Raw genomic sequence first — 14,649 nt, 5'->3', positions numbered from 1 at the left:
GTTTTTCGTGGCCGCAGGGCCACCGATGGAGGAGAAGAACCGGCCAACCAACTTCAGTCTCACTCACTTCCTCTTCTTCCTTTCTCTCTCTATAGTCTCTATATATGTATGTGTGTATGTATATATATATATATATGTATATATATATATATGCATATAATATGTATCTCTCTTCTTTATATATATATATATGTTTGCGTGTGTGCGCGCGCGTGTATATCTCTCTCTTTCCTTCTCGTTCTCATCCTCCGCTACCGTTGCGCCACGATTTATGGACTTCCAAGGCGATTCTTTTTAGATTGGCCTGCGCGACCCTTTTTCTATACTATTTCGTTCCCTCTTATTCCTCGTCGTCCTCTTCTTCTCCTTCTCGTTCTCTTCCTTTTTTCATCTTTGAAGTTCCTCAACTTCCCCACTAAAACTATTACACTTACCCTTCTATATCACGAAAAACATTGAGAATCTATTTGAGATTTACATGCCAGAAACGATTCCTCATACTTATGCCACAGATTCTTCCGCAAAGAGTTCATTTTCTTTTTCTTCACTTTTTTATTTCTGCCGAGACTAAACTTTTGTATAATCGTACAAGATCTATCGTGATTTGCATAGAGAAAATGATTGAAGATTGGACGAACATATGTTAACATATTTGTGCATGTGCGTTTGCGCTTTCATTTTTGATTCGAGAATATTCTCGATCGATCGATCTCCCGCAGCGTATTCAGAAGGGTGTCTCATTCACCCTCTCCTCGAAGAAGAGATAGGATTGGTCCTCGAGCTATTCGCCAGGGTAGTACATGGTGGGGGTTAGTTTCCTAAGCTCAACTGGGATACATCGAGATCGCGACCAATGATAGACTCGCACAGCTGCCCTAAAGGGACCGTAGAAGGAATCCCTAGGTTCGCGTTATTCTCTACCCTTGCGGCAAAGCCCTTCCCAGGATACGAATGAGGGGAATGAGCCTTGGCCCTTCCCGTGAGTATGGGAAAGGATTAGGGAGCAAGCACCGTTCGACACGATTTTCGACCTTTCCAGAGCGATGGACGACGATCTAAGAGTTCTTTTTTCCTCCTTCCTTTCTTTTATCGCAGTTGACTGTGAACAATTAATGCCTGCGCTACAATAAATGACGACGATAATTAATAATAATAATAATAATAATAATAATAATAATAATAAAGTATTTGTTGTATTACTTTTGAAATCTTCCTTAATAAATTATTATATAACGACGTGGAAAGATTTCAAAGAGAAAACCTTTTCTCTTCTAATATCGAAAGCCATCCATCCACGAGGTAACAATCGAATCGATCGATCGCCGGAGCTAAAAACAACGGGTACGCGCGGTAGAAAAGGACAGAAACGTATATACGAAGAGGCCGCGGATTTCGAGCGAGGAGACAATCGTTTCTCTCTGCCTCGAAAGATGATCGATCGACTCGTCGTTCGCTCTGAGAAACTGGTCGACCACTCGCGGCATACCGAATCTTAAGTAGTTCGCCAGAGAGAAAGAGAGAAAGAGAATGTAACAAGAGAAAGAAAAAGAAGAAGTAGAGGAGGAAGAAGAAGAACAAGAAAAAGAAAAAGAAAAAGAAAAAAAAAAAGAAAGGAAAAGATCGTTCAACGTTGAAGAGACCAGTCCTGAATTATCGACCGGTTAATGATTAAACTCGTACTCATACGTAAGAATAATTTATAACAATGATTTCGGCAAAACTTTGTCGATTCATTTTATTATTCGTATTTACATATGAAATGTAAAAAAATATTCTCAAGATCGACGGTGAGAATAATATAATATAAACAAAAGTTCGTACGGGCATAAAACTTCAGTTCGAGTGCATGAACACTCGGAAGCAATTTACAAGTTAATGAGTTACGATGATTCGTTAGCGTAGCCCTCTCCTGTTTCTCTCTCTCTCTCTCTCTCTCTCTCTCTCTCACATCTCTGGATTTATTTCGGTTGCTCTTCGGGTGTACGCCCATCTAATTGGCTCGTCTCTCCCTTTCTCTCTTTCTCCTCGTCCACCTTCCTCTTTTCCACCTCCCACCAGTACCACCTTTGGCTTCATATAAAGATCAGAAAAATGATGAAAGAACAAGACGCAAATGAATATATGTATAAAGAGGAATAAAGGAAAGAAAGAAAAAAGAACAAGTAAAAAAACACAGAGAGAGAGAGAGAGAGAGAGAAAAAGTGTCGATCTTGACGCAGCCGGGCGTTGTATTCAATGTGCGAAGGGATGCAAATCTCCTATCTCATGAGCAGAATTTTCAAGGAAGCTGAAAGACGGATGGATCACGACGGCGGCAACGGACAATACGGTATTTGCATCTGGTACATAATTCAGTCGCCGTATCTGCCCCCAACCACCTTCCGAATGCCGTTCATAGACCACACCGTTACGATCTTTTTACTAAAAAAAAAGAAGAAAGAAAAAAAAAGAGAAAAAAAAAAAGAAAAAAAAAGAAACAAAAAAGAAAAAAATAGAGAGAAAAAAGAGAAAGAAAGGATGGATGGAAAAAGAAACGAAGAAAAAAAAAAACAAGATCGAATAGTTTAAACTGCGGAGGATAAAAAAAGAAAAATAATATCATTGAATCTATCTACATTTTCGTCGAGATTCTCGATATCTCGTCGCGTTTGAACGTCATCCCATTCAAACAGCTCATTATGAAAATCTAAAAGGAATTAAATGATCAAGAAGACAAGAAAAAAGAGAGAGAGAGAGAGAAAGAGGGAGAATAAAAAAAAAAATACATAAAATAATCAAAGATACCAGCTATTCATATATTCCCAGTGGAGCGTAAAATAGACGTACCTAAAGTTTCATCGAATTGAACGTAGATATGGCGATTAAGTCTACTAGATCACTGATTGCATCTAGTTTTATTATACCCATTTAAATAATTAACCAGACGTATCGATTATCACGACCATGCGATTCAATCATATTCTCGCGAGTTTAAAGTATAAACTCGAATGGTTCCTTATTATTTTCAATACAAATTAACGCATACGATCAAATTTCAATGGATATGGACTTTCTTTTTTTTTTCTTTTTTTTTTTCTTTTTTTTTTTTCTTTTTTACATCAACACGATCTACAAAATCAGATGTTATCGTCATCACGATCATTTACATGCTTAACCAAATCTTCGTTCTTCTTATTTATATATATTATATTCGATCTCACGTAAAAAGAGTTGAGAGGGGATCGCTTAAATGGCCGCTTAAACTTTGAAACAGTTCTCTACGGTTCTTTCAAAGTATACCAGTAGATGATATCCAGCGATGCAAAATCTTTGGGAATGCGGGTGTCGCACGAAAGCACAATGCCCTTCGAAGACTACCGGAGACTATACGTTTTCCGTCGGAAGATCGCTAAGGATAACCTTGCGGTCTCTACCCCCACCTCATCCTTCTTTTCGCCGCCTCTCTTTTCCACCTCGTAACACTGTTACACTGCTACCTCGTTGCTGCCGTTCAGCGCACGGAGAAACGAGGAGATAAAATCGTAGAGATCGAGAAGAGAAGTTCGATCCTCGGCGCGACTCTTTGACCCCCGCGCGAACAACGAGACGATTCTCTCTCTCTCTTTCTCTCTCTCTCTTTCTCTCTTTTTCTTCCTTAAGAAAAGGCTCGACTTTTCGACTCGTAACATCTCGAGAATGTCGCTCTTGCTTCTAGCTTACGAAGAGAGAGGGCTCGTAAAGTCCAGCGAAACGAGTCGCAGCTTGGAAGAGGAAGGGAGGAAGAGGCGGAGGAGAAAGAGGAAAGGACTCCGAAAAAAGATGGTCCTCTTATAAGTAGAATTATACCGACGACGACGACGATCTCGACGAAATCGTTCTCGTTCTCTCATTCTCTCTCTCTCTCTTTCTCTCTCTCTCTCTCTCTCTCTCTCTCTCTCTCTCTCTCTTACTGCTTCTTCTTCTCGCGGCGCGCGTTGAATATTTCAGGCCACGTCCCTCGAGGACGCGCGTTATAAATTTCCGACCCTTCTCCGCCAAATGGCTACGCTGGACTCGCTTTCCTCGGCGTACGTATGTATGTAGGTAGGTAGGTAGGTAGGTAGGTAGGTAGATAGGTAGGTACGCCTTTCGCTTGGTACGAAAGGAAAAAAAAAATAAATAATAAAAAAGAGCGAGAGAGAGAGAGAGAGAGAGAGTAGGGGGAGGGAGAAGAAAAAAAGAGGAAGAAGAGGAAGACGTTTCTGGAGTGCCAGGCGAGGACTTTAACGCGATATCGTGGCTTGTATAGCGCGTGGCACATGCCGGCGAATCGACTCGTAAATCGGTGATCTCGAGAAATCGACCATTTCGATCGAACGAGAGTCACGGAACAAATTAAACAAATTAGACGTGGCACGCGATCCTTTAGAGAATTCAAAGTAATTGTTATGCTCGAGTTATCCTAGAAATTGATCGATATCTCTCTTTCTCTCCAACGATGCAGATGATCCTAGTGCGGAGGAATCACCTAAGATTATTTCTAACGAATTGATAAATCATTTCTTGCCATTAGACACTCTTTTGCGATCGACTGTAGAAAATGTTGATGAACCTGTGTATGTGTGTGTGTGTATCGACGATCTTAAAAAAAAAAAGAAAAAAAAAAAAAAGAAAAAAAGCATCGATCTGAAACTATTAAGAGAAAGACGTCGTGTGTGTCGGAAGAGATAAAGTTTGCATATTATAAATCTTATGGTGGTTTTGGTCCTGGCAAAGGAAGGAAGAAGCTTCCGCCATGGAATGTCCAGGAACGGGCGCAGGACTGTAACTCGTAGTAGAGCGCACGGCACGGTGTAGTGGCACGGCAGGGCACGGCGTAACGATAAGGATCGGGAGGACGGAGGAGAAAAGAAAAGGGAGGCAGGAGAGCGTGTAGGACAGCCGTTAACGAGCGACTCTCCGAGCATTACCTTCCTTCTGCGTACGTGCAGCGCTCAAGATGCGAGAGCCAACCAAAGAGAAAGGGAGAGAGATAGAGATAGAGAGAGAGAGAGAGAGAGAGAGAGAGAGAGAACGAAGCCCTTGGCCCAGCGATCCTTTAAGGATCTCTCTACCTTAGAGAAATAGATCGATGATCCGATCCACCAGATGCGCGTCGATCCTAACGATCCGATCTCTTTCTTCTGATAATCCAAAGTCTCTTTCAAACTCATTTTTTGTCCTTCTCTTTTCTACTTTTTACTTTTTTCTTTCTGCTTTTTCTTTCTCTTTTTGTTTTCTTCCTTTTTCTTTTTTCTCTGTCTCTCTGTCTTTCTATGATTAAACTCTCCGATCCTTCACGAGTTCTGGACGTGCATTAAGATTAATGATTTTTCATATCTCTCGATAATCTTCCATTCAATGTTTCTCTTCTTAGGTTCTTTTTTTCTTTTTCTCGTCTCCTCTTCTCCCTCTTCCTGTCTACATACTAATATTTCCGCCATATCGTTAGTCGAATGTTCTCACGATTTTCCATAAAATAATCAACGTGTTTAATCTGTTGTTGAATTTTCTTGTATTTTTTTTTCTTTTTCTCTCTCTCTCTCTCTCTCTCTCTCTCTCTCATTATCCATATTCCTATCGCATAACGATAATGATCGCAATCTTTTAAATCGTGAATAATTATGTGCAACAAAGTAAGTATACGTTTAACTAGTGATTCTAAGACTGTAATACATGACGTTACCGGGCGATTTAACAAAGTATTTAAAACTCACGAGAAAACGAAAGATCGCGAAAAGAAAAGTAACGGGCGTTCCTCTTGCGTTCCAGTCGGTCTCTGGAGCGGAGCGGGGCTAAGCTCGGAACGAACGACGCCATTTCGCTGTCTCCTCGCCATTTCGAGGACAAGAGGGTAGAAATATATCCAACGACCACGCGTATGTAGCTACACGCATTCCTGAACTCGCTGCTTCTAAACGGGTAGCTACCCTCTTCGTATGAGAGAACGAAAAAGAGTAGAGGAAAGCAAAGAAAAAAGAAAAAAAGGAAGAGAGAGAGAGAGAATGAGAGAAAAAAAGAAAGGAAAATTTCCCAGCTGTTCGGGTTATCTCGATGATGAATCAAAAATGGCGGCTATGGCTGTTGGATGGACGGGGTATTTCAACCCTTACTATCTGGGGCTTCGTCGTCGGGACGCCACACCTTCACAAAAATTCTGTCGCATCTGTGTACGTGTTCTCTCTTTCTTTCTCTCTGTGCGTCGAGACTTTATATAAAATACGCGAAAGGTGGGCTCTGCTTTATATGTATACATATATATATATATATATATATATATATATATGTCTATACGACTGTGTGTGTGTGTATATATATATATATCCATAGGAGGTATATATACCTGGTGTGTTCCCCTACAACTCCATCCCTCTTTCACTTTTGTTTCCGAGATCGTATCAACTCCGGACTCTCTTTCTACTTTTTAGACGACACGCATCTGCGAGCAGTACCCATGCATGGTCTCGTAAAAATGCAACATATTGCGCGAAAAGTATACTACAAGGGAAGACCCTTATGAGGGAACATTGTTATTCTCTACGCGCGTTATCTTTTCGATGATATTAGACGAGGAAACGTAACGACAAATATATTTATATGTATATATATATATATATATATGCGCGTGCGTGTATTTTTTTCCAAGGTATTATGAAAAAAGAGAAACGAATGTACGCAAAATTATTTTTCCATTTTTGACTAGATAACACAACAAATAATATTCCTAACGATGGGAGAAACAATCGATCAAAAGTGGTTTTCTTTCTATCAAATAAATTTTTAATTTCGTCGCCGTTGGGGAAACGAGCTTACCATCAGCTCGAAATAAATGGTCGAAAGAAGAAAAGAAAAAAAAAAAAAAAGAAAAAAAAAACAAGAAAAGAAAAAAAAATATAAAGCTGACTCGCTCGATCGCCTCGAAGAAAATTACAGAGCACGGCGAAAGTGTCGCACACGTGCTCACGATAAGGGACGCCTACCACTTTAAACCGATACATATTTTATTAGCTCGCATTGCCTTAGCGCGCTGTGCTCCCCTTGTCGCGATCGGTATTGATAAATGACTGATAGGTAGGCGTGTCTCCTCGTCATCCTGTCACAATGTTTGTCCTTGTCGCGGGAGGATTAGAGAATGTTTATTCCGACCCGAATGAAATAAAATAATGATCTTAGCTTTCGTTTCGTGAATAAAAAAAAAAAAAAAAGATTTACGATTATCTTGTATCGAATATATTAGCTTATCGTTTGACCACATGATTTATTTCATTTTTTGCGACATCGTTGAGAAACGTTTCAATGAATACACCGTGACGTATTATGTTATAAAAATATTAACAATTACTTCAAACTATATTTTTTTGATATAATCGAAAAAATTATTCAGCTAACTATAACACACACACACACACACACATATATATATATATATGTAAATATATATATATATATATATATATATGATGGTGTTGGTCTTTGAAAACTCTCTCGAACGAATCGAATAAATTCTTTACGAGAAACAAACACGCACGTTGAATTTTCCACTGGGCCGTGTCAACCGTACTCTCCTCTTCTTCTTCCTCCTCCTATTCGACGCGTGTAAATGCATCAATTAAACCAAAACGCCGTCAATTATCGTTCGACGAACCTTCGTCTGGGCAAAAGAAACGAGCAAAAGCAATGGACGCACGCTTTTCCCTCGGCGTAATATCGCGCTATAAGATTCGCGATGTATAATACATACAGTGTGTAGAATATCTAGTACTTATCTGGTAAACGCGTGCGACTAGACGATAAAAACCTCTTTTTTTTTTTCTCCTTCTTTTTATTCTTTTTTCACAGACGGCGAAAATGAATTTACATCGCGTGTACTCGCCGTTATATTATACCAATTAACGACGGACATTTATTTATATTTATATGCTGATAGGGAATTAGCGAAAGGAGACGAAGGAAAAAAAAAAGAAAAGAAAAGAAAGAAAGAAAGAAAGAAAGAAAGAAAGAAAGAAAGAAAGAAAGAAAGAAAGATATATTTTCGATTCATCTTCAAGCGCATTTGATCAAGATCGCGATGCGTCTATTTCGCTCAAGAGAAAGTTTCGCGCTGTCGACCGAAAGCGATAGTGAAACGTCAGAATGCGACGCGGCCAGATGGAAAAGGAATCGCTCGATGAGAACGCCTTATTTTCATTCTCGTCTACTAAAGCAAGTGAATCCGATTCTGATCGTTCCTCTTTTAATCATAAAAACATTACAACAATGCCGACCAACAACAGCCCAGAGAATGGGATATATATCTTCTAACATTACAAATGGGATTGTTCTTTACATTTCTAACAAACACGAAAGAAAGAAAAAAAGAAAGAAAGAAAGAAAGAAAGAAAGAAAGAAAGAAAGAAAGGAAGAGAAAAATGTTGATTAGAATGAAAGGCAAAGAAAAAAAGAAAGGGGGGGGGGAGGGGAAAAAAACTCGAACTATAAAGAAAGGAGTGAGTTTGAGCGTCCTTCCGTGACGAAGTCTCCTCGAAGGAGTCACGATATTTTCAAACCACGTATCACATAGTTAGGGGGACGAAGGGAAGATTGTAAGTAAGGGCTGCTGTTGCTGGTGGTGGTATCATGTTTCCGTTATTCCATTTTACGGAAGGTGCCAGTCTAATCGCCAAAAATAGATCGAATTCGCGGGAATCGTAAGTAAGAACCGATAGGGCACGAAACCTTTTGGTCTCTCCTCGAGCTTCGGGGTAGCCTCTAGACTATCGATCGGAATATATTCACGTTCTAACGCCTACTCTAATTCCCTTCGTTCTTTTCTTACTTTTTTCTTTTTTTTTTTTTTTAACTTTAATACATCGTGTTCAAACTGGAATATCAATCTCCATTGAATTGATATTATCAATAAATATTAAATAGACTAAATAATTACTTCGGCTATTAATAAATATGATTGTTAATTAAAATTTGATGTACGATTAATTTAATTGTACGTTTACGAATATGAAGAAGGCCCGGTGCTTTCCTTTCCCTCCCCCCCTCCCCCCTTTCTCTCCCCTTCATTCCTCCTTCCTCTCCTTCCCTCTCCTTTTGTAAGCTTATGTAAATAAATGGAAAGAATACAAACGTAGTACACGACGTAAAAGTAGGTTTCTTCCCCTCGCGTAAACGGCAAGAAGAAACAGCGTGTAATTGAAAGAATACATCGTCGATGTTTCCTTTCGCTAATTGCTTCGTTAATTTAATAGCGAAGACCGGGAAGAAGACGGATGGTAAGTATTCATTCTCAAAAATGCCGCGCGATATTTGCTAATCGTCGAGAGAGAGAGAGAGAGAGAGAGAGAGGACGGCACGATATTATAATCGTTGTATACAGGAAATTAACTTGGCCTTGTCTTATCTTGCATTCTGATGACTACATCGGTATACGACTAGACTGAGAAAGAGAAAGAAAGAGAGTGAGAGATAGAAACTCAAGTTTGTCCAACGCTAGCGTTAATTAAGTATGTCCGAGCGTGGAGTGCACGAAGGAAAGGTTTCAAGGACTCGCCTTTACGAATATGGAACGTTCGACGGGTGTAGAATGGTCGTTCTTATGAAACGCATCGGTGATCACTTAAAGTGCGAACCAGTAGTAGTATGTAGTTAGTATTTATATGTCTACTAATAGTAGTTTAGTTTAGTTTCTCTCTCTCTCTCTCTCTCTCTCTCTCTCTCTTTCTGTTCGCCAAATGTAAGAAAAATATTCAATTAAATTTTAATAAATTTCGCTCGAACGTTCTTGCCATGTTCAAAAACGACACGGATCTCAAATATGTTAGATTAGATTGAGAAAATTCGTCGCGATATTTCATAAGAAAAGAAAAAAAATATATATATATACGTGTTTGAGAGTCATAAAAAAAATACAAACAGGAATAACAAGAAAAAAAGAAATAACGATGGAAATGTAAGAAAGCTTAGGTACTTACAAGGCGGCGCTTGGGTTTGATGAGCGGTCGATTCTGGCCGTTCATCTTGTAGTAAAGTCCACAAGCATTGCAGAGGTAATGTCCGGTACCGTCTCGTCTCCACAGAGGCGTCGAAGTCGCACCGCAATTAACGCACTCACGACCCTCTACGTATGCGCGCACGCGTTCATTTTCATCCCGAGGTTGAATGGGGGAGGGACAAAAGAAAAATCAAATTAGTACCTTATCCTCCTTCCTGATATATCGACGATAACAACTAAATTATATACACAGAAATAATATCTATACGCAGAAACTATGATCGTAGATGATCGTTCGATCAACGTGATTCATACGAATAACAATATTTCTGATCGTTGTTTCGTTTCATTTCGAACGATCAGATACGATCGAAAAAGCATTGGATTCGTGCATGAATTCTCTTGAGAAAGATTTTTAGAAAAAGACGAAACAAGAGAAGAAAAGAGAGAGAGTAAGAGAGAGAAAAAGAAACATTTGCAAAAGGTATATTCTGTTGTAAAGAATTTATGCACTTTAGAGAAAAAAAAAAAAAATATATATATATATATATATATATATATATATATATATATACACATATATATGTATATAGAAGATAGTTCATGCAATTTGCAAAACATTTGATATCATGCAATTATCAGAGCAGAAGCATAGTCATATTTTGAAAGCACGGATGATTTGTTGGAGATTAATTATATGTCGAGAGATTCCTCATTTTAATTAAGGATAGAGATAAAAGGTATTAGAAAAAAGTACTTAGACATACTACATAGACGAAGAATTATATAAAAGAGAGAAAAGAAGAAAAAAATATAGAGAGGGTCGTGCAACCGCGTGTTCCTCCCCGTCCGTCTTGGACGTTAATAATAACTTTTGTTTTTTTTTTTTTTCTTTTTTGCTTTTTTCTTATAAAGGAAATTAGGATATAACGAAGAGGAGTATTGGAAAAGTGTGTAAACGAACGGACGAACGAACGGTCGGTGACTCCTTCGAATTCAGCAATCTCTTCGAATGATGTTGTTCGGCCTAATTAGATCATCTGGTGATGATGCTCGTAGAGAGAGTACGTCATCAATTTCATGACTTCATAAGAATCGATCGCACAAATAAAGATCTTCTTCTGTCTTATTTAACCGGATCGCTAACGTCATAACCGGCTTTAACGCGTTCCTAATTGCCCTTCGGATTGGATAAGTTCGATTCGGAAACTAATTGGAAGGACCGCGAGGCGGTAGGGCAGGGCAAGGCAACCTTATATGCTGCAAACTCGCTTAATTCGATTTCGGTTTTATCGTCGAGAACAGATATTCGAGGGTGATAACGAGCTACGATTATCATCCTTTTCTCATCATCGAAAGCCGAATTTTTCCTTACGGTTATGATCGAAAAGTAATTCAAAGCAGAGCCTACGTTACTACTTTTACGTTCTCCCTCGTCACGTCTTTCTCAGGAGAAAAGATTCGAAAGAAAAAAAAAAAAAAAAAAAAAAAAAGAAAATAATTAAAAAAAAAAAAAAAAAAAGAACAAAAGAAAAGAAAAATTCGAGAAAAAAATGAATATTGCTTTTCAAACGAACGAGATAAAAAAAAAAAATTACGATTTCGTAAATCTCATCCGTGCGTTGGTCGCGTGTCACAGTACATAAATATAATCAACCGTCGCGATCTTTCCAATTAATTCGCCAGTGACGTTTATTAGAGCTCCTCCTCTACTTCTCTCGATTCCAAGTTTTTCCGCGATCGAGTTGGTATATCCAATCCGTATCCTCCTCCTTCTACTTCTTCTTTTTCTTCTTTCACTTTTTCTTCTTTTACTTCTTCTTCTTCTTTTCTTAGCGACGACTTTCGAGGCTGCCTGCGGCAACGAAGTCGAGCCGTGTGTGCATGTGTCGTAAGTCGATTTAATTAGCGGGCTTCCACGGCGCGAAGTCGAACCATTGTTCCCGGAATTAGGATTTTTACCACGCCGTCGGTAGAGACCGGCTATTACCGCAATCAGCGTATCCGGCATTTTTCAGCCGTCTCATTCTCATTACTCCCCTTCTTCTCTCTTTCTCTCTCTCTCTTTCTCTCGGTCGCTCGCTCGGTCGCTCGCTGGCTCTCCCTCCTTCTTTCTCTTAGCATTCACCAACGCATTTATTTCGTTTTCCTTGAGTATTGTCGAGGGGTTGGAGAAGTCTCCGACAAACAACGCATCGAAATAATAAAGAGAAAAGGTAAGTAAGTAAGTATGTATGTATATAAATGCGCGTTGAAAATTCAGCGACGCTTGACCGTCTGCTGCCAGTTCATTATGATCGAACGAAAAAAAGATGGTGAAATGAAAATAAAATGAACGAAAAAAAAAAAAAAAACACAGACAAACGAAAGACACGAGTGTCGTTGAGAGCCCATGGAGACGACTCTTCGAGAGGGGGAGATTGCTGTGACAGAAAAAAAAAAAAAAGAGAGAGAAAAAAAACAAAACCAAAAACGTAGCGATAGCCACACCACATCGAAAAAAATCTGTGCTCGCTCGCGCGTGTTCGTTCCTTTCTTTTTTTCTTTTTTCCTTTTTTTGTTTCTTTTTTTCTTTCCTCTTTTCCGATACAACCCCCGTATAGATATATAATAAGTATGCGGCGGATGAGGGTGTTCACATATGTGTGTGTTTACGTGTCACACGTTGAAAACCAGTGGTATCGTGGGTGGTGCTCTTCGACGATTACGCTTGTTCGCTTGGTGTGTGCCACTCAAAAAACAGATCGGTGAATTACGGACAAAATACAAAAACAGTTGTGTGTATCACTGCGTCTCTCCCTCTCCCGGCGATATTGCCGGTTCTTGACGAAATATAAAAAAGGAAAAGAGAAGTTAAAGAAAGAAGAAGGAAACTCAAATGCTTACGCGTAAAGAAAGGATAAATAAAAGAGCGAATAAGTGATAAGATGACCGCCACCAAAAGCAAGTCAAACCGTAAAGACAAAACAAACAACAAAAAAGAGAAAAAAGAGAAAAAAAAGAAAAAAAGAAAAAGAAAAGTCAAATCAAAGCACAAACAAAGACCCTCCTTCCTAGCGGTAAATCGATAAAGACGATAATATCCTAGGGAAGAGGGTTTGGGGTTAAATTAAAAATATTGTTAATAGAAAAGAAAAGAAAAGAAAAGAAAAGAAAAGAAAAGAAAAGAAAAGAAACGAAAAAAAAGAAAAGAGAAGAAAAGAACAGAAGAGAAAAGGCGCGGGCAAGGCGTGCCGCTTACCGGCGGACGTCCTCGACTTGTTCCTGGGCTTTTGCTGATGATGCTGATGCGCGCCGGGTGAGCCCGGATTGTTGGCGTGCGCGTTGCTCGCGTGAGCCGAAAGGAGCTTCGAATCGGCAGGGCTCACGACGCCGGGGACACCGGAATTGGCGTTACCGGCGCCGTGATGCGCCGCCGCGGCAAAAAGAGCGCCGACCGTCGTGCCGGAGTTGCCGTTGTTGTTGTTGTTGTTATTGTTGTTGTTGTTGTTGTTGTTGTTGTTGTTGTGCGGATTGTGGGACGACGCGGAGGACGACGAGGAGGAGGACGTGGCCGTGCCGCCGGAGCCGCCGCCTCCCCCAGCACCCCCACCACCAGTCAAATGATGATGATGATGATGGTGATGGTGGTGGGCAGCATTGGGGTACTGCAAATGTTGATACATGTTGTAGGCACTCGTCGCCGGGTCATATTGGGCCGAGGCCGAGGCTGCTGCCACGTGGTGACTGTTGGAGACGGCGGCTGCGGCGACCGCGGCTGCCGCAGCGGCCGCAGCGGCGGCGGCATAGCTGTCCCTGCCGCAGGGCGAGCTGCCCCCGGTGTTGCTCTGATACGCGTCCTGCTGCTGCTGCTGCGCCTGCTGTTGCTGCTGTTGACCACCGTTCGCTTGCTGGCTGCTCCCCGATTGGTTATTACCTTCGCGTTGTTTCACCTGTCCCGAACTGGCCGCCGAGTTGTTGCTGCTACCTCCGTTGTTCCCCGCGTTCCCACCGTGCTGCTGATGAGGCGGCGAAGGTGCCCCGTGATGATGTCCCAACATCACCGTAGGTTTCACGTCGCAATTGCCCGCACCGCTAGCTCCCAACGCGTCTTGATGATGCATAAACGCACCCATCACCGCTGCATGTGCCACAGCTGCTTGATACTCGCTGCTACCACCACCTCCTAATCCGGATAAAGAGTTCGCTGCGCTTCCGTTGTTATTGCCATTGCTCCCGCTCCCACTGTTGTTCGTCGTATTGTTGTTCGAGCTAGAAGTCGTACTCGCCGTTATACTGTCCGGCGTGGCGTCCTTTGGTGGCGTTGGGGGAAACGAGAAAAGATGATGCGCTCCACCACCTGCCCCGTGACTCGATAAACTCCCCGTGGTGGGTGGTAGAGAGGAACCCAATGGACTCTGCGGCTTGTCGTCGCTCACTGTTCCACCGGTCGATGCCGTTGTCGTTGGAAAACCCCATGGCGTTTTAGACGTGTCCGCCCCGCTCCCGGATAACCAGGGATGTAGTACAGAACTGTGAAAATGTGGCCGACAGACTTGGCTCACCGGACCGCTCGTCACGCCGCTGCTCGACATTCTCGCTGTAACAACGAATGTTGCAACCGTTAGGCTCCTCAACGAAACGAACGAGAGTCAGAATTGAGATGGATAAAGATGGAAGGAGAAAGAAAG

General features: G+C 41.0%; 1 protein-coding gene and 1 long non-coding RNA gene across 3 annotated transcripts in view; one reads left to right on the top strand and one right to left on the bottom strand.

Moving 5' to 3' along the window:
• Positions 1–14,649, top strand: part of LOC118448941 (uncharacterized) — a 231,552-nt gene that overhangs the window by 140,110 nt on the left and 76,793 nt on the right. The window lies entirely within an intron of this gene.
• Positions 1–14,649, bottom strand: part of LOC118448936 (uncharacterized) — a 52,287-nt gene that overhangs the window by 28,621 nt on the left and 9,017 nt on the right. For both annotated transcript variants that reach the window (XM_035882892.2, XM_035882891.2), the window contains exons 2-3: positions 13,221–14,558; positions 9,960–10,105 (exon numbers count right to left, since the gene is read on the bottom strand). In XM_035882892.2, the coding sequence (XP_035738785.1) occupies positions 9,960–10,105; positions 13,221–14,558 (1,484 nt within the window). The remainder of the gene's footprint in view (positions 1–9,959; positions 10,106–13,220; positions 14,559–14,649) is intronic.

Source organism: Vespa mandarinia, chromosome 12, assembly GCF_050613455.1.
Source record: "Vespa mandarinia isolate Hongniang chromosome 12, ASM5061345v1, whole genome shotgun sequence".
Taxonomy (NCBI): Eukaryota; Metazoa; Arthropoda; class Insecta; order Hymenoptera; family Vespidae; genus Vespa; species Vespa mandarinia.
The sequence above is the reverse complement of the archived record's forward strand: the minus strand, read 5'-3'. Positions and strand labels throughout refer to the sequence as shown.